Below are 20,204 nucleotides of genomic sequence, written 5' to 3' on the forward strand. Positions count from 1 at the left end.
AGCAATTATCTTCTAGTCCTCGCTGGACACTTGAATGAAAAGAGACAAGCCATATTTTCCATACCTCACGATAATTGCAAATGAAATTTTTGATATTGATTAATTCATGCTTTAATAGTTCTACAGATAATCACATCTCTAAAATTGCATTGGCACTGCGAGTGAAAAACATCGTACGTGTATGGTAATCATGTATTTTTGTAATGTTGAAAAATTAACGATAGATCCACCAAAATATTTTATGACTAAATTACTTAAGCATTTTTTAAATTCACATGTTTGAAGATATTTCAGTCTTCAGACCGATAATTACAAATATATATATATAGATGTTAGCGTAATGTGTGACTTACCAGAATTTCTTCTGCCCTTTCATAAACATTCTATAATTTACCTTTTGTAAACAGTTTTTTTTTTAAAATAGGGTTTTATGATTGGGGGTCTTTTTCACAGTATGCATATATTTTAGAAACATCCTTATTTTTGTTTTACACTATGTTTAATCGATATCGATTAATTGCTTTTATTAATAAATTTATAAATCAAATTGCCAAATAATAAATGTCATCTGTGTATTAAACTATTGATTCATCGGGGTTGTGTGTTTATCAATTTATTTCGTGGTTCCTTCGCGAATTCAGTCGCGAAATGAACGCGAATATTAGCACTTCGCTTAAGTCTTGCGCCACAGTTAAATCTGAAATGATGGAGAACCCTGACATTATTTCTTCGAAAATCTTTTCTGCTCCTGGATATTGAGCTGATAAATTAAGTGTTCCATTTTGTTGAGAAAATTTGCATCTTCAAAAATTGTGAAATTTCATGGAGTCAGACGTCTGCTGTTAAGATGGGGACTGTATTGAATCTTTAAAGTTAAAATGTTTTATCTATACGAAATTCTTCTCTGCGCCTGGGTATCTAGGAGGTAATTGGTGTAGAAAGTAGTAACAAGCCCTTCAGGTGTTAAAGGATTTGATCACGTGACCAACCTCATTGTTATATTCCAATGAATCTTTAAATATGTATTTTATTTCTTTATTACTTACCAACAGTAAGATTCCAAAAGCGGAGGATTTTAATTATCTAAGGTACTTGTTTTAATTGAATAACTTTAGGCTCAAAGAATAGTATATATACAACACACTGTATGATTGGCAATAAGGCTTTCAATGACAAGTGGTAGTGCGGTATGACAAGCAAGATTTGTTTTCATATATTTATCTTACACATAATAATAAGACTATTGGAATGTCCATTTATGATTTTTTTATAATTCCGCTATTTTTGCTCATTCAATGACAAGTGGTAGTGCGGTATGACAAGCAAGATTTGTTTTCTTATATTTATCTTACACATAATAATAAGACAATTGGAATGTCCATTTATGATTTTTTTTTATAATTCCGCTATTTTTGCTCTTTCGTAGGTGTTTTCGAAACCTTAGATGATTACAACACATGGAAGACAAATGTTTCAGGTGAGCACCTGTCCTGACTAAGAAATTAATCATATTAAGGTTTAACATGTTTTCCTTAAAATTAATTTCTAATCATACATTCATGAAGATAATATTTTATTAATGCACAATGAAAGACGTTTAATGTTAATATCTTCAAATGAAAGAATTCAAAGTCCTTAAATTTACATGTACATAATTTTCATTGCTTTAGCAGCTTATCTATACTTCATGGCGTTAACATTATTCAGAAAGTGTATTTTGCACTCCGTACGTTTTTGGTGTGATTCCATTATTAAGGACTTTTTTTTTATTGTTTTATAATATAAATTTTACTGACTGAAAAAATTCCAGCACATCCCCCCGTTTTTCCTCTAGAACCACGCATGGTACACAGCACACAGAAATCCGTTGACAAAAGATATGTGTATAGCTGGCATTTTGATTAGCTTAACTCAAACCGATATCGATTATATGTATAGCTGATTTACCTCGCACTGCGATACTAAGAATCTGAGTAAGAGCATTGGTACAAAAATCATCTTACATGTATCACTATATATGGCATCACATACGGATGTCAAATAATCGCGATCTATTTATTTCTTGATGATAAAACCTTAAAAAGAACACATTTTTCTCTCCCTCTTTAGTTAAAAAGGGGTGTAGATTTGGACCTGTTCATTCATCAGTGCTTTCGTCCGATCATCTGTAACTGTTTGGTTTCTGGATGATATATCAAAAAGTCGTTCCGCTTTGTGAATGAAAATATAATAAAATACATTTGTATTGAAATTTTATATCATAACCTTAAACTGACTAAAAATTTATTGAAAGGAACAGATACGTATCTAAGATATCCATATATTGCATACAATGATATCTACACGATAACTTTAGTTCTGTTTGAGGTTTTAATAAAACTCAAAGTGAGGACTCTCATTAATTTCAGAGAGATTCCGATTGATTTTGAGACCAAAAATGTCACAAGTTCATATATGAATATCTACATTTCAAAATATTTTTTCCTTAAGATTCTTTACAAATTAGAAAAAGTTCATGTTCTCATGAACTACCGTGAGATGAGTAAGAATATTTCCATTGTTATGTGATTGAAGTCAAAAATAGTGTAAAAATGATCGTTGAATGACAAATATGTGGCAAGTCACCAGAAAAATAATGTTAATATAAGATATGAATTTAATTTTTGAGAATTCAAGACGTACATGAACTACAACGCTTCACGCCTGCATATTTATCATGAAGCACTAACGCCCTTCAAGAAATATGCCGGCGTGAAGCGTCGTAGTTAATGCCCTCATGAATTCTCAAATCTTAAATTCATCTCTTAAAAAGATCCCTCATTTGAGTTCTATAATTAAAGCCTTAAAGAGAACTGAAGTTATTATTCTTAGTATGAAAGATAGACATAAGTTTCCGAATAATATCTCTAAAAATTCCGAAGATTTTGCAAAGTATTGGTGTTTTTAATTGCGTATCGTGCAACACTAAAACATGAGCGCTAGTAGTTTTAATTTTTTTTTTTTTTTTTTCATTTTGGACACAAGAATTTTTCCGTCAATTTGCACATAACTTCTTTAATGCCCTGTGATGATGTCATAAAAAATTCATAAATAAATTTCCAATACTGACCGATTCCGACTGTTCGTAAAAACAGTAGCATTCCGTAATATGTCGTGATTTTGACAAGGACAAATGGAAAATTTGGTAAAGAAGTTTTATTATGGAACAAGTTCATTTGATAAACCTAAAGGGCTAAATGAAATGTCCAAATGAAGAAGTATATACAGTACCGACCAAACACAAACTAAGAGAAAGCGGACCCCAACCGAACCCCGGGTTCGCTTTCCGTGTTCGGTTTTGGTCCGCTAGGACTGACCTCAGGCGAACCCGGAGTGAACCCAAAGCGAACCCGCAGCGGACCCAGAGCGAAAGCCGGTATCGAACCAGGATTTCAGAAGCGCACCCAGAATGCCGGCGTTCGGTATTACGTAACAGAACTGTCAATCAAGTTACGGCGTTGACCAATTGGCGCAAGCAGTACGCCATGTGAAGTTAATCAAAACATTTGTATACCTAAAGTTGTAAGTGTAAGTGTAAAAGGCGAGGTACACGACTTCGTACACATTATACAGAAAATATCAAACCACGTCCTAGCCCTTTAAAAGTAGAATTACCTGTACATTACCTTGGATTTCAGACATCTTTATTCATTCATTATAAATATGCTTATTGCATTTAACACAAAAATTATTTAGAACTCTGTCTGATCGCGTACTGCTAATAAATTGAACTATATAGTGAGATATTCTGTTCTTTTTATTAATGTTCTCCTATTGTCGCTTGCAGGATCATATACGTGCTTCCGATCGACACTAAACATCAATGAATCGTTTCAGCAACTGAATATATACTTGGATTCGAATATGTAAGGGGCGGAGCTAACACGCGGTAAGATGAAGCGGGGGTCCGCTTCACGCTTGATTGAAAGCGAACGCCGGGTTCGCTCTAGCAAACCCAGAGGGGACCCCGAGCTAACGCACAGCAAACCCGGAGCGCACTCAAAGCGGAACCAGATTTTTACCGGGTAAATAGCGTACCCTGAGCAAACACAAAGCGAACTCGGGGTTCGCTTTTGGGGTTCGCTCTGGTGTTAAGTTGTGTCTGGTCGGTACTCTATATGTTTCTTTAAAAAGTTATAAGCAAGTTTTTGGAGATATTGGTAGTGATTTTGATGTCTAGTCAGTTTTGTTACTGTGGCACAATTACATGCAAGCCTACTGTGTTATGATATTTAACGAGCTCGAGATGTATATCAAAGAGACCCGTGAGTTCTTTGATATTTTAAACAGAAGACTTATCAGAGATAGAATCTTATTTTCAAAGTGTGCAAATTAATACAATTTTATATTAAAATTATAAAGAGTTTAACCTTTTTAAAGAAAACAGCAAAAAAATTGGATATCTAGTCTAATATGTTAGACATTCAATTTTTAACATTTGCATGCCAAGAAAACGTAAGAAATAATACAAAAAATGGATTTCCTGGTGCGCACTTGTCGTATTAAAGAGCAATATACTAAGTAAACCAGTCACCACAGGAAAAAAAATAATGATGAGTACAAAACAACACAAGAAGCAAAATAGAAAATGAAAGAAGACATGATAATAAAAGGAGGGGGGTCGTTAAAAGAAGTCAGCATTACTGAATGGGATGTCACAGTACCTAAATACAAGAAAATATTTTTCACCCATGATGAAACATAATGCTAAAGATTATGAAAACGACACCGAGGGATTGGGTGACAATGGATAGTGTCTAACTGTAATTAATTCAATCGGGGCATGCAATTTCAAACCAATTATTCCCAATATGAAGTATGTAATGTATATTTCAACACTTGTACTTTAACTTTAAGCGTTTAAAAAAAAATATGCTATTTTGACATTAAAAAACTCCCCCCCCCCCAATTCTTTGGGCGACGTCAGATTCTTTTTATCATAAACTCTTATATGGCTTAAGAAGATTCCAACTGATTTAGAGTTTAGGAGATGAGAGATCAAGGTCACAAATTCATACATATTAAATGGTTTCAAGATTCACATTTAAACTGTCTAGGAATTAACAGGTTCACCATTGGTTTCGCAGTGAAAAAGTAACTAAAAACAAATCTTTTATACGAAATAAGGAACATGAGGTGAATTAGAAGAAAACATAAGAAATCAAATATTCACAAAGTAGTAATTTCTACAAAATAATTCTGAGCCTTTAAGCTATAATGTGAGATAACACTAATGGGCTGATAATGCTTATAAAATTTCGTTACATTTTTAGATCAATTTTCCACACTGACTGATGACGAGGTATCCGTGTTATTTTGTTTTCTGTGTTCTGACTCCAGTCCTCCTGACTTCACTGACAAAGAGTGGCTGGACTTGCTTAATGTGATACGACAGATAGTGTACGGTAAATATAATCCTGTAACAAGTGAGGAAGCACAGCAGACTCTGGACAGACTGAAGTCACGTGATTTCCTTTGGGAAGATAAGGACAAGATAACGAAGGACACCAAGGATGAGACAATGTATAGGAAAGCATCAATAGACAGTTTTATACCATTCTTTTACAGTAGTTATGACACAGCCAGTGTGTACCTGAGATCATCTGGATACAACAGAAAACCCGGAGAGAAGTGTGTCAGTAGTACTGCTTACTGTGATGACTTACTGATACGCCGTCTACAGATGAACATACTGACTCACGTCATCATGGAGGACACGTATATATATGATGACATACACCAGATATGTAAGTCAGTGTTAAGGAATGTAATTATTTTCCAAATACAGAAAATGTTTCAAATCATTGATTGATTTCTGCAGTTTGATATATTTAGACATAAGACAGAGTCAGCATTACTGTAAATAATTTTTGATTTGGCTCATAGTTAATCAGCGGAGCTTACACTGATGCTACAAAGTTTACATACACGTAAATGTATTTTGACAGAAAAACTGTATGGTCTTTTTAATCAATCTCGTTTGTGATTAGAAATATATGTACCTAAGTGTATATCTATACTAGCTTGATTTTATTTGTTCGATTTATTAAATTTCACATAATTAATGTTTGTCTTTTTCTACAGTGAATGTTAAAAAAAGTGTACAAAAGGACAGTATAGATGAACGAGAAAAATTTGTGATGGATTTAAGAAATGAAGGGGAGGTGGTACATCGCAAAGGAAGATCACAGGACAGTGTACAACACGTGACATGGCTCTGGAGATACGGAAGACCTGACATCGTGAGATCCTGTATAGGCCTCCATCCACACTGGGACATTAACATCATCGACAACAAAGCTTACAGGAAACCAAGTAAGTAGATTTGTAGTCTATTTAGTTTTATTTAGGTTCATAACGTTCAGTTTTACAGTTGAATTATACAGAATATACACGTTCATTTCAACAGACTTAAGTACACCAGTCCTTAGATTTATCAGACGTCCTTCATTAGATACCGTACAGTGTTATAATACGGAGCGTAATATTTGGGTTCATAATTAAAAAAAAAACCAACAACTAGTATCAATGTAAACATGTTATGTTAAATACGAACAGATCTAAAGACAATTGTAGTCTTTTCTGGAGGGACTTTGCTGCCAGATGAAAGCACATCTCAACATTAAAAAAAAGTGTCAAAAGTCACACGTTCTGTCATGGTTGTAAAATAGGTAAACTTACACATGTTAGATACAATAGTACCGCCCAGGTTGCACTATTTTGCACTATTTTGGTATTAGTTTTATTGGTAACAATTTTTCATGATAATGTAAAGGAGTAAATGGTTCGAGGTCTAGTCCTTTGTAATTAGGAATGATTAGCCTTTCGTTTAGGTTATGCTCTACTAATCAGAATTAAGATCTTCGTTTTATACCTCTATATCAAGTTCATTAAAACGTAGCCTAACAAAAGTGTAATCTAAGCTGGTGAACCTGTCCATGTAATTGATTTGAAAATGGTTAAATATTTGACCCCCTCCCCAACAGAAACACATAAAATTTGAATGTTCCACACCATATTTATGTTGAGTACTATATCTCAGTAAGCTTTAGCTAACCATCTCTTTCAGCTATTAAATCATGAGCTAGTTAGATTACCAGCAGATTACCAAAAATGTCTTTGTTTTCTACAAAGAAAAGAAAGACAGTCTTGAAAGGAAGTACGTCATACATATTCAATACTTTTATTTAAGAATTTTATTCTACATTGAACATACAACAAATTTTAGCAGAACTAATATATCGGGCCTCACTTCAAAATGGAGGGGACAAAAGGCTTGACTATAAAATACCACTGGCTGCTCTCAAGCCTATGGTTTGGACAGAACGATATGGAGTAATCAAAACATTTATTTCACAGAAATTCGTAACACGGCTTGAACCTGTTTTATTAATGGTAAAACACATAGTTATCATGGAAGAAACTGGGGAATGAGCCGAATTATATGCCTACATAATGAAAGATAAAAATCAATAAAGAGGTAGGTTCACTAACTCCATAAAATGGCCCTGTCCATATGCCTATTAACTGACCAAGTCCCAATGTCCAATTTCGAACAGCGATATAAAGTAGTAGACTTAGGGCTTTCATTTTCTATATAAAAAAAATTTCCCCTGAGAGTCCAAGTATTGAAAAACAGACTTGTGAAAGAACAATTGTGAAATTCAGTAAATTAGACGGGTGATGTGGTCAGTTGTTTGTCAGTTAAATTCTCACTCATTAGAAATATCGTAGTGTTTGGTCGTAATTGTACGGACGAGAATACAATGTTATATTAATCAAGTAAACAACCTTCGATATTATTATAGCTTTAAAGACTACATGTATTTCATAAGATCCAACTTTCTTAAAAAAGATGATTGATTACTAATTTTTTATTTATTTATATTTTGAATACTAGAATTTTCAAGCTTGCCTAAGTTAAAATAAAATTAGCATTTAACTAGCGTATATTTCATGATAAGGTAATTTTTACTTTACAATTTCAAAGATTTGAAGATTATTAAATTTTATTTATTTATTTATTGGCGAATGTAATGATTGTATGTGGACAGTGAATAGAATGGGGGGGGGGGTTCAATCAAGGATAAAATATTGCAAAGCAAAAACGGTCTTTTTCATGTCTACTTTGAACATTGCTTAGTAACTGTATCTCTTATTTTACTATTCCGACTTGGGGGGGGGGGGGGCAAAGATTATCTCACTAGACACCCCTTCCCGTGTCTACCCCCATATATCTTTATTTGGACTCATATCAGCATATCAGCTCTTAAAATTGGCACCTAAGAAAAATTTGTCTGGCGACAAAAACCAGGGACCTATATACTTATAGTATACTAGACTTTGACCAGTGCGTGCACGAGTTGACATTGTTATGAATGCATCCATGTGCATATCGGACATTTACAAAATAGATACATCGACACATTCATATTGTAAGGTACTTTTGAAATAAACAATGAATGTGAATATAATTCGGTTTTTGTTTTGTTTTTTTTTGTTTTTTTGGCAAAATTGTTGCGTAACGGCGTAGCGCAGAATGGGTTTGACCCCCCGTTATCTATACATCAAGTCATGAGTTCGAATCACGCCGGAGCTTACATAAATTTCACCTTTCCAAACAAATTTAATAAAAGAACTTATGGATATTTATTGAAAATATGACAACAACAAAGAGTTGAGCACTGCTGATACATATCAAGCAAAGTAATGAAAATGTGCTAAGCTGGTATTTTTACACAATCAGTAATTAAACTAAAGGTGTAAAAAATTTTGTAACAATTTTAACACTGCAGGTCTCAACTTGTTCAAAATATGAGCTCAACAATAAAAGAGTTAAGCACTGCTAATATATATACTTTATATATACACAGGTAATAGACATGTATATAATCTGTAAAAGCAGAAATGAAAATGGACAAATGTGCTACACTGGTATTTCTACATTTCTACACAATTTAGCAGATGTGAAGCAGAACAGATTATCTTGCAAATCCCCCCCCCCCCCCAAAAAAAAAAAACATACTGGTTGTTGAAGAGATCATTATAAAAATTAAGAATATCAAATGTACTTTATATATGATATAAGAAAATGCTCTCATGACTGTTTGTTTTAATAAAAATTAATGTAATATCCTTGAATTAGTAATATTTTGAATCGATTCGATTAAAACAAAAACCTCGGTTTTTGAATAATTTTGATTCGATTTTTGGAAACAATATGTTTGCTTCAGTTGTTATAGTTATTGAAAATTCGAAATAAATAGTAACCAATTTGAAAGTTTTTTTCATCTTTTATGATTCAACAATACTTTAAATTTTAAAGTTTACTGACCTTGACCGATTTTATTTTGGGACAGCCAATGAGAATTTGGGAGCAGATCTTGAACTGAATATGGGAATTTTTCTTACGTCATACGTAAATAATGCAGCAAAAATAAAATACATACCTCAAAAACATTTATATGTTTAGTGATAACAAAAATTAATCTACTGCAGTATTAAACGTTTTCAATCAAAAGTCGTAACATCACATGAGAACTGTCATGGCTCCTGAAGAGGACAACTTGTTTTCACGCTGGTGTATTTTTTCTTGTGGCGATTTAATAAAGTTTGTTTGCTACGGCTAAATATAATTCATTTCATCATTGAATAAATATTTTTTACGATCTTAATTTTGTCCCACCTCATAGTTTTGAGATTTACTATGCATGGATTATATTTTACAAACGATCGATATTTTAGCAGCATTGATAGAATGAACTGTACGGGCCGCAAGGGCTGACTTCAGACTACCTATCAAGAGTAGTTACGATGACAACCTTTGCATATTTAGAAGAACAGGCTGTCCCTTCTACATAACGTACTGAAGATCAATAACAATAATTTACATATTTCACCCACTTTTTTTTAAAGTTAAAGAAATTTTTGGAGGTGGAGTTATAAATCTCAGCAGTGAAGGTAATAGTAAACATGGCGAACAAATTCAAGTTGCAATCATTTAGACACATTTCAAATTGAAAATATCGGTTATACTGACGTTATTTAATTATTTCGATTTATTTCAAAGTTAAGAAATAAAAATAATGTTATTGTAATTTTTGGCGGAAAAACAATGCCTACTTCACTTAGATGTTATTCTAGCTGGAGTTGTAACACCCCCCCTTTCACCTCAAAAAAAGCATAAAAGAAAGGAAGGATAAAATAAAATCGGGTAGTTACATTAATTTTGCTTCTACGATCATGAGCTTTTTGCCTCCGTTGAGATGGCCAGAGACATAAATAACAATAAATGTGTCTTCGAGATGGCGAATGATTGTACCCACCTGGCCACAATATCACATTTGCATGGATAAACTCAGAAACAGTAATACAACTAGTAGACTAATTGTTCTCGAACAATTAGAGGTCTTTCCACCTTCTTTAAATTTCATATATTTTTCATATTTTACTGTCTAAAGTTAATTTTTATACAAAAAGAATCCATAAATGGCTTGAAAGATAGAAAAAAATGAAAATTTTCAAAATTTTGAAATGACCTTGACCTTTGACCTTTACCACATATTGAAGGTCAAAAGTCAAGGGTCACATTGAACTTTACCCCATGCTTCTACAACTTTTAGTTTTAAAGTTATAAGGTTTAATAGTAAGCGCAAAGACGTTAAAGGGTGATAACTCATATAAGGGGTCATCGGATACTTTCACACTGAATAGATTGAAGTTGTGTCTAAAGACCCTGAAGACATTAGTGAAGGTTTTGTGCCTCTACAGTTTACGGTTTCGGAGGAGTAGCGATAACAAGGTTTTCAGTAAAAGGGGCAATAACTTTTAAAGGGGTAAATCTTAGGGGACAAGTATGAAATCTTTGAAACAGTTTTAAGAGGACATATTAATGATGCAAAGATATTAAGTATATGTTGAAAGACAAAATAGATATAAAAAGAGCTTAATTTCTCATTTTTTGAATGACTTTGACCTTTGACCTTTGCATATATTTTAAGGTCAAAGGTCAATGAATCTTATGCAGTTGGTCCGATGTCTCTACGACTTATCGTTTTGAAAATTTTTAATTATTTGTAAACATCAAAAACTTTCAGGGGCAATAACTCATAAAAGGGGTCCACGAATACTTTCGCAATGAAAAGATTGAAGAGTCCCCTCAAGTAGTCGAAGACATTGGTGAAGGTTCCGTACCTCTACGGTTTATGGTTTCGAAGGAGTAGCGATAACAAGCTTTTATTGTGAAAGGGGTTGTAACTCCTTAAGGGGTCAAAGTTCATATACGCAGGGTCAACTGCAAAAATCTTTTACAAAGTACATTCTTATGGACCATGAATCTTTTCGATATCTTTTGAAACAAAAAACCATTCGGCGGAAAAATAATAAAAATAACTAGTAGACTAATTGTTCTCGAACAATTAGAGGTCTTTCCACCTTCTTTAAATTTCATATATTTTTCATATTTTACTCTCTGAAGTTAATTTTTATAGAAAAAGAATCCATAAATGGCTTGAAAGATAGAAAAGATGAAAATTTTAAAATTTTGAAATGACCTTGACCTTTGACCTTGAACAAATATTCAAGGTCAAAGGTCAAGGGTCACATTACACTTGACCCCATGCTTTTATGTCTTTTACTTTTAAAGTTATAAGGTTTAATAGTAAGCGCAAAGACGTTAAAGGGCGATAACTCATATAAGGGGTCATCGGATACTTTTGCACTGAATAGATTGAAGTTGTGTCTAAAGACCCTGAAGACATTGGTGAAGGTTTTGTGTCTCTACGGTTTACGGTTTCGGAGGAGTAGCGATAACAAGGTTTTCAGTTAAAGGGGCAATAACTCTTAAAGGGGTAAATCTTAGGGGACAAGCATGAAATATTTGAAATAGTTTTAAGAGGACATATTAATGGTACAAAGATACTTAGTATACATTGAAAGACAAAAGAGATATAAAAAGAGCTTAATTTCTCATTTTTTGAATGACCTTGACCTTTGACCTTGACATGAATTTCAAGGTCTAAGGTCAAAGAATCTTCTCCAGTTGGTTTCATGTCTCTACAACTTATCGTTTTGAAAAAAAATTATTATTTGTAAACTTCAAAAACTTTCAGGGGCAATAACTCATAAAAGGGCTCCACGAGTACTTTCGCAATGAAAAGATTGAAGAGTCTCCTCAATTAGTCGAAGACATTGGTGAAGGTTTCGTACCTCTACGGTTTACGGTTTCGAAGGAGTAGCGATAACAAGCTTTTATTGCAAAAGGGGTAATAACTCTTAGAGGGGTCAAAGTTCATATACGCAGGGTCAACTGTAAAAATCTTTTAAAGAGTACATTCTTATAGACTATAAATCTTTTCGATATATCTTGAAACATAGAATCACATCAGGGGGTGGAAAAATAATAATAATAATAATAATAATAATAATAATAACTAGTAGACTAATTGTTCTCGAACAATTAGAGGTCTTTCCACCTTCTTTAAATTTCATATATTTTCCATATTTAACTCTCTACTATTTATTTTTATACAAGAGAAACCAGAAATGGCTTGAAAGATGGAAAAAGTGAAAATTTTAAAAATTTTGAAATGACCTAGACCTTTGACCTTGAACAAATATTCAAGGTCAAAGGTCAAGGGTCACATTGCACTTGACCCCATGCTTTTACGACTTTTAGTTTTAAAGTTAGAAGGTTTAATAGTAAGCGCAAAGACGTTAAAGGGCGATAACTCATATAAGGGGTCATCGGATCCTTTCGCACTGAATAGATTGAAGTTGTGCCTAAAGGCCCTGAGGACATTAGTGAAGGTTTCATGTCTCTGCGGTTTACGATTTCAGAGCAGTAGCGATAACAAGGTTTTCAGTGAAAGGGGCAATAACTTTTAAAAGGGTAAATCTTAGGGGACAAGTATGAAATCTTTGAAATAGTTTTAAGAGGACATATTAAAGATGCAAAGAGATTTAGTATATAATGAAAGACAAAAGAGATATATAAAGAGCTTAATTTCTGAAATTTTGAATGACCTTGACCTTTGACCTTTACAAAAATTTCAAGGTCTGAGGTCAAAGAATCTAATGCAGTTGGTTTCATATCTCTACGACTTATCATTTTGAAAATTTTTAATTATTTGTAAACAACAAAAACTTTCAGGGGTAATAACTCATACAAGGGGTTGACGAATACTTTCGCAATGAAAAGATTGAAGAGTCCCCTCAATAAGTCAAAGACATTGGTGAAGGTTCCATACCTCTACGATTTACGGTTTCAAAGGAGTAGCGATAACAAGCTTTCATTGCGAAAGGGGTAATAACTCTTTAAGGGGTCAAAGTTCATATACACAGGGTCAACTGCAAAAGTCTTTTACGGAGTACATTCTCATGGACTATAAATCTTTTTGATAAATCTTGAAACTCAAAATCACACGGCGGAAAAATAATAAAAAATAATAATAATAAGAAACAGAAGAAAATCAATAGGTCTTTCCACAGAAAGGTGGAAAGACCTAATAATAAACAGAAGAATATCAATAGGTCTTTCCACAGAAAGGTGGAAAGACCTAACTAGGAGACTAATTGTTCAGAGAACAATTAGAGGCCTTTCCACCTTTCTAAGTGTTTCCGTGTCATTTGGGTTGAAGAAAAGGAGAGAAATGCAAATAATGCAAAAAAAAAAAAAAAAAAAATGCTCCTCCAGCTAGGCTCGAACTCAAAACCCTTGGGTTGAAAGGCAGGTGCGCTAACCATTCGGCCACGCATTCCGATAACATACGTAAGTTAATTGTTTAAGACTATAGAAGAAATGCAAGCGTATTTTTAGAATCGGTAGGGGAAGAAAGAAGTTCCGTAAAAGGAAATAGTTCCTGAACTTGCAAGCAGTATATAAAATAACAAGGGACGGGCTGCGTGAGAAAACGTTAACACTGTTCCCTAATGAAAATGTATTAATGGACTGTAAGCCCGATTCATCGATATTGTGAGCATGCTGAATTTTTTGTAAATAGCTTCGTTGTAAGCTTAAAAGATCGGGTTCGGATTTGAACATTTCTGACTGAATATCCTGAAATAAATATGAAACATTTAAATAAGCATTTCTTTGGGTTAAATTAAATATGTGTAGCCCAAATTAAATTCCCAACATGCATTTCTAGAAGGGAAACACGACAATGAAAGCGAGAATTGTTTTTATTATACCGAAAATCGCTAGTTCTGGAAACTGATTAATTCTAAATAAAAATCAAATAAATTCCAAATGTAAAAGAAAGAGAGAATGCTTGGTGTTAAAATGTCGTATCATATCAGGAGAATTAAATGCTACTAACGACATCTGAAGAAATAGCCGATAAAAGGTTTAGATCATTTCTTCGTTCACCTGCACTTAAATTTCAAACACAACAGAACTTGTAGTTTTTGCCGTGAAACTTCATGACTTCTATAAACTTACAAGACTCACCGTAAAACTCTCCAGAAAGTTTCTCTGAGGTCTGTACTACATTTGTACCAAATTTGGTGTCGATCCGAGGTCTGGTTTGAATTCTAGAGTAATATTCTACATTGTTGTTGATGTGATTTTTTTTTTTTTTTTTTGAAGAAGGGGGGGGGGGGTGAATTATTTATTTGATGCCTCTTTCAAACTAAGAATTGTAACTACTTCCACATCCTTAAGCCTAATTGTGACCTTTGAGTCAAAGGTCAAGGTCATTCAAAAAAAAAAAAAAAAAACACAAAAAAACCCCCAAGAAATCTTTACTTTCTGTATTTTTACCTGATACTGGAGCCGGATGCATGTCCTAACTTTTCCATTTGACCCAATGTCAAGGTCAAAGGTCAAGGTCAAAGTTCAAGGTCATTTGGCGAATTGCTATATTTTACACATATATAAAGGATTTCTTATGTTTTTAAATGACCTTGACCTTTGACCTTGACCTATATTTCAAGGTCAAAGGTCGAACATGCCCATGCAGTTGATCCCATGTCTCTAGGATACACCGTTTTAAAAAAAAGTTCATTAAATGTAAGCAGCGTAAACTTTCAGGGGCAGTAACTCATACAAGGGACCAAAGAATGCTTTCGCAATGATAGAATGAAGAGAGTACTAAATGAGTCAAAGACACTGATGAAGGTTTGGAATCTCTACGGTTTAGGGTTTCGGAGGAGTAGCGATAACAAGGTTTTGTTGCAAAAGGGGTGACAACTTTTGAATGGGTCAAGCTCGGGGGACAAGAATGAAATCTTTGAAATAGTTTTAGAAGGACATATTACAGATGCAAAGATAATCAGTATATGTTGAAAGACAAAAGAGATATTAAAAAAGCTAATTTTCTCATGTTTTGAATGACCTTTGACCTTCACAAAAATTTCAAGGTCAGAGGTCACAAAATCTAATGCAGTTGGTCCCATGTCTTTACGACTTATCGTTTAGAGAATTTTGTCATTATTCGTAAACATCAAAAACTCTCAGGGGCAGTAATTTATTAAAGGGCTTGACAAATCTTTTCGCAATGAAAAGATTGAAAAGTCCTCTCGAGTAGTCGAAAACATTGGTGAAGGTTCTGTATCTCTACGGTTTATGGTTTCGAAGGAGTAGCGATAACAGGCTATTCTTCAGAAAGGGGCAATAACTTCGTAAGAGGTCATGGGTCAAACACGGGGGGTCGTTTTTCGAAATAACTTTTAATGTCCAGTATCATGAACTATAAAGTTTTTCGATAAGTCTTACGGTTTCAAAAGTCCGGGAAGAAAAAGAAGAATAATAATAATAACTAGTAGACTAATTGTTCTCGAACAATTAGAGGTCTTTCCACCTTCTTTAAATTTCATATATTTTTCATATTTTACTCTCTGAAGTTAATTTTTATAGAAAAAGAATCCATAAATGGCTTAAAAGATAGAAAAAATGAAAATTTAAAATTTTGAAATGACCTTGACCTTTGACCTTGAACAAATATTCAAGGTCAAAGGTCAAGGGTCACATTGCACTTGATCCCATGCTTCTATGACTTTTAGTTTTAAAGTTATAAGGTTTAATAGTAAGCGCAAAGACGTTAAAGGGCGATAACTCATATAAGGGATCATCGGATACTTTCGCACTAAATAGATTGAAGTTGTGTCTAAAGACCCTGAAGACATTGGTGAAGGTTTTGTGTCTCTACGGTTTAAGGTTTCAGAGGAGTAGCGATAACAAGGTTTTCAGTAAAAGGGGCAATAACTCTTAAAGGGGTAAATCTTAGGGGACAAGCATGAAATATTTGAAATAGTTTTAAGAGGACATATGAATGATGCTAAGATACTTAGTATACATTGAAAGACAAAAGAGATATAAAAAGAGCTTAATTTCTCATATTTTGAATGACCTTGACCTTTGACCTTGACATAAATTTCAAGGTCTGAGGTCAAAGAATCTTATCCAGTTGGTTTCATGTCTCTACGACTTATCGTTTTGAAAAAAAATTATTATTTGTAAACTTCAAAAAATTTCAGGGGCAATAACTCATAAAAGGGGTGGACGAATACTTTCGCAATGAAAGGATTGAAGAGTCCCCTCAATAAGTCGAAGACATTGATGAAGGCTTCGTACCTCTACAGTTTACGGTTTCGAAGGAGTAGCGATAACAAGGTTTTTCGTACAAGGGGTAAGAACTCTGAAAGGGGTCATAGGTCATACTCGTTGGGTAGTTTTTCCAAATAACTTTTGATGTCGAGTATCATGAACTATAAAACTTTTTGATAAGTCTTTCGGTTCAAAAGGCGGTAGCGGAAAAATAATAATAATAATAATAATAAACAGAAGCATTTCAAGAGGTCTTTCCACAGAAAGGTGGAAAGACCTAATAATAAACATAAGCATTTCAAGAGGTCTTTCCACAGAAAGGTGGAAAGACCTAATAATAATAACTAGTAGACTAATTGTTCTCGAACAATTAGAGGTCTTTCCACCTTCTTTAAATTTCATATATTTTTCATATTTTACTCTCTAAAGTTAATTTTTATTCAAAAAGAATCCATAAATGGCTTGAAAGATAGAAAAAATGAAAATTTTAAAAATTTTGAAATGACCTTGACCTTTGACCTTGAACAAATATTCAAGGTCAAAGGTCAAGGGTCACATTGCACTTGACCCCATGCTTGTACGACTTTTAGTTTTAAAGTTATAAGGTTTAATAGTAAGTGCAAAGATGTTAAAGGGCGATAACTCATATAAGGGGTCATCAGATACTTTCGCACTGAATAGATTGAAGTTGTGTCCAAAGACCCTTAAGACATTAGTAAAGGTTTTGTGTCTCTACGGTTTACGGTTTTGGAGGAGTAGCGATAACAAGGTTTTCAGTAAAAGGGGTAATAACTTTTAAAGGGGTAAATCTTAGGGGACAAGTATGAAATCTTTGAAATGGTTTTAAGAGGACATATTAAAGATGCAAAAATATTTAATATATGTTGAAAGACTAAAAAGATATAAAAAGAGCTTAATTTCTAATTTTTGGAATGACCTTGACCTTTGACCTTTGATATATTTTAAGGTCAAAGGTCAATGAATCTTATGCAGTTGGTCCCATGTCTCTACGACTTATCGTTTTGAAAATTTTTAATTATTTGTAAACATCAAAAACTTTCAGGGGCAATAACTCATAAAAGGGGTGCATGAATACTTTCGCAATGAAAAGATTGAAAAGTCCCCTCAATTAGTCGAAGACATTGGTGAAGGTTTCGTACCTCTACAGTTTACGGTTTCGAAGGAGTAGCGATAACAAGGTTTTTCGTACAAGGGGCAAGAACTCCGAAAGGGGTCATAGGTTATACTCGTTGGGTAGTTTTTCGAAATAACTTTTGATGTCAAGTATCATGAACTATAAAGTTTTTCGATAAGTCTTTTGGTTCAAAAGGCCGTAGCGGAAAAATAATAATAATAATAATAACTAGTAGACTAATTGTTCTCGAACAATTAGAGGTCTTTCCACCTTCTTTAAATTTCATATATTCTTCATATTTAACTCTCTAAAGTTAATTTTTATGCAAAAAGAATCCATAAATGGCTTGAAAGATAGAAAATATGAAAATTTTAAAAATTTTGAAATGACCTTGACCTTTGACCTTGAAAATTTTCAAGGTCAAAGGTCAGGGGTCACATTGCACTTGACCCCATGCTTCTATGACTTTTAGTTTTAAAGTTATAAGGTTTAATAGTAAGCACAAAGACGTTAAAGGGCGATAACTCATATAAGGGGTCATCGGATACTTTCGCACTGAATAGATTGAAGTTGTGTCTAAAGACCCTGAAGACGTTAGTGAAGGTTTTGTGTCTCTACGGTTTATGGTTTCGGAGGAGTAGCGATAACAAGGTTTTCAGTAAAAGGGGCAATAACTTTTAAAGGGGTCAATCTTAGGGGACAAGTATGAAATCTTTGAAATAATTTTAAGAGGACATATTAATGATGTAAAGATATTTAGGATATGTTGAAAGACAAAAGAGATATAAAAAGAGCTTAATTTCTCATATTTTGAATGACCTTGACCTTTGACCTTTGTATATATTTTAAGGTCAAAGGTCAATGAATCTTATGCAGTTGGTCCCATGTCTCTACGACTTATCGTTTTGAAAATTTTTAATTATTTGTAATCTTCAAAAACTTTCAGGGGCAATAACTCATTGAAGGGGTTGACAAATCATTTCGCAATGAATAGATTGAAAAGTCCTCTCAAGTAGTCAAAGACATTGGTGAAGGTTCTGTATCTCTACGATTTACGGTTTCGAAGGAGTAGCGATAACAAGCTATTCTTGCGAAAGGGGCAATAACTTCGTAAGAGGTCATAGGTCAAACACGTTGGGTCGTTTTTCGGAATAACTTTTAATATCCAGTATCATGAACTATAAAGTTTTTTGATAAGTCTTGCGGTTTCAAAAGTCCGGGAAGAAAAAGAATAATAATAATAATAATAATAATAATAAACATAAGCATTTCAAGAGGTCTTTCCACAGAAAGGTGGAAAGACCTAATAAACAGAAGCATTTCAAGAGGTCTTTCCACAGAAAGGTGGAAAGACCTAACTAGTAGACTAATTGTTCTCGAACAATTATAGGTCTTTCCACCTTCTTCGAATTTCATATATTTTTCATATTTAACTCTATAAAGTTAATTTTTATTCAAATAGAATCCATAAATGGCTTGAAAGTTAGAAAAAATGAAAATTTTAAAAAAAATTTGAGATGACCTTGACCTTTGACCTTGAACAAATATTCAAGGTCAAAGGTCAAGGGTCACATTGCACTTGACCCCATGCTTCTACAACTTTTAGTTTTAAAGTTATAAGGTTTAATAGTAAGCATGAAGACGTTAAAGGGCGTTAACTCATATAAGGGGTCATCGGATACTTTTGCACTGAATAGATTGAAGTTGTGTCTAAAGACCCTGCAGACATTAGTGAAGGTTTTGTGTCTCTACGGTTTATGGTTTCGGAGGAGTAGCGATAACAAGGTTTTCAGTAAAAGGGGCAATAACTCTCAAAGGGATAAATCTAAGGGGACAAGTATGAAATATTTGAAATAGTTTTAAGAGGACATATTAATGTTACAAAGATACTTAGTATACATTCAATTAGTCGAAGACATTGGTGAAGGTTCCGTACCTCTACGGTTTACAGTTTCGAAGGAGTAGCGATAACAAGCTTATATTGCCAAAGGGGTAATAACTCTTGGAGGGGTCAAAGTTCATACACGCAGGGTCAACTGTAAAAATCTTTTAAAGAGTACATTCTTATAGACTATAAATCTTTTCGATAGATCTTGAAACATAGAATCACATCAGGGGGTGGAAAAATAATAATAATAACTAGTAGACTAATTGTTCTCGAACAATTAGAGGTCTTTCCACCTTCTTTAAATTTCATATTTTTCATATTTTACTCTCTAAAGTTAATTTTTGTACAAAAAGAATCCATAAATGGCTTGAAAGATAGAAAAAAATGAAAATTTTAAAAAATTGGAAATGACCTTGACCTTTGACCTTGAACACATACTCAAGGTCAAAGGTCAAGGGTCACATTGCACTTGACCCCATGCTTCTACGACTTTTAGTTTTAAAGTTATAAGGTTTAATATTAAGCGCAAAGACGTTAAAGGGCGATAACTCATATAAGGGGTCATCGGATCCTTTCGCACTTAATAGATTAAAGTT

General features: G+C 33.5%; 1 protein-coding gene across 1 annotated transcript in view; it reads left to right on the top strand.

The window, feature by feature from the left end:
• Positions 1–20,204, top strand: part of LOC133201424 (uncharacterized) — a 63,907-nt gene that overhangs the window by 12,452 nt on the left and 31,251 nt on the right. Inside the window, exons 3-5 of the mRNA XM_061337227.1 lie at positions 1,427–1,477; positions 5,313–5,786; positions 6,124–6,354. Of these exons, the coding sequence (XP_061193211.1) occupies positions 1,427–1,477; positions 5,313–5,786; positions 6,124–6,354 (756 nt within the window). The remainder of the gene's footprint in view (positions 1–1,426; positions 1,478–5,312; positions 5,787–6,123; positions 6,355–20,204) is intronic.

This window comes from Saccostrea echinata, unplaced genomic scaffold (assembly GCF_033153115.1).
Source record: "Saccostrea echinata isolate AGI-Se365-2 ecotype Australia unplaced genomic scaffold, CSIRO_AGI_Sech_v1 ptg000044l, whole genome shotgun sequence".
Classification (NCBI taxonomy): domain Eukaryota; kingdom Metazoa; phylum Mollusca; class Bivalvia; order Ostreida; family Ostreidae; genus Saccostrea; species Saccostrea echinata.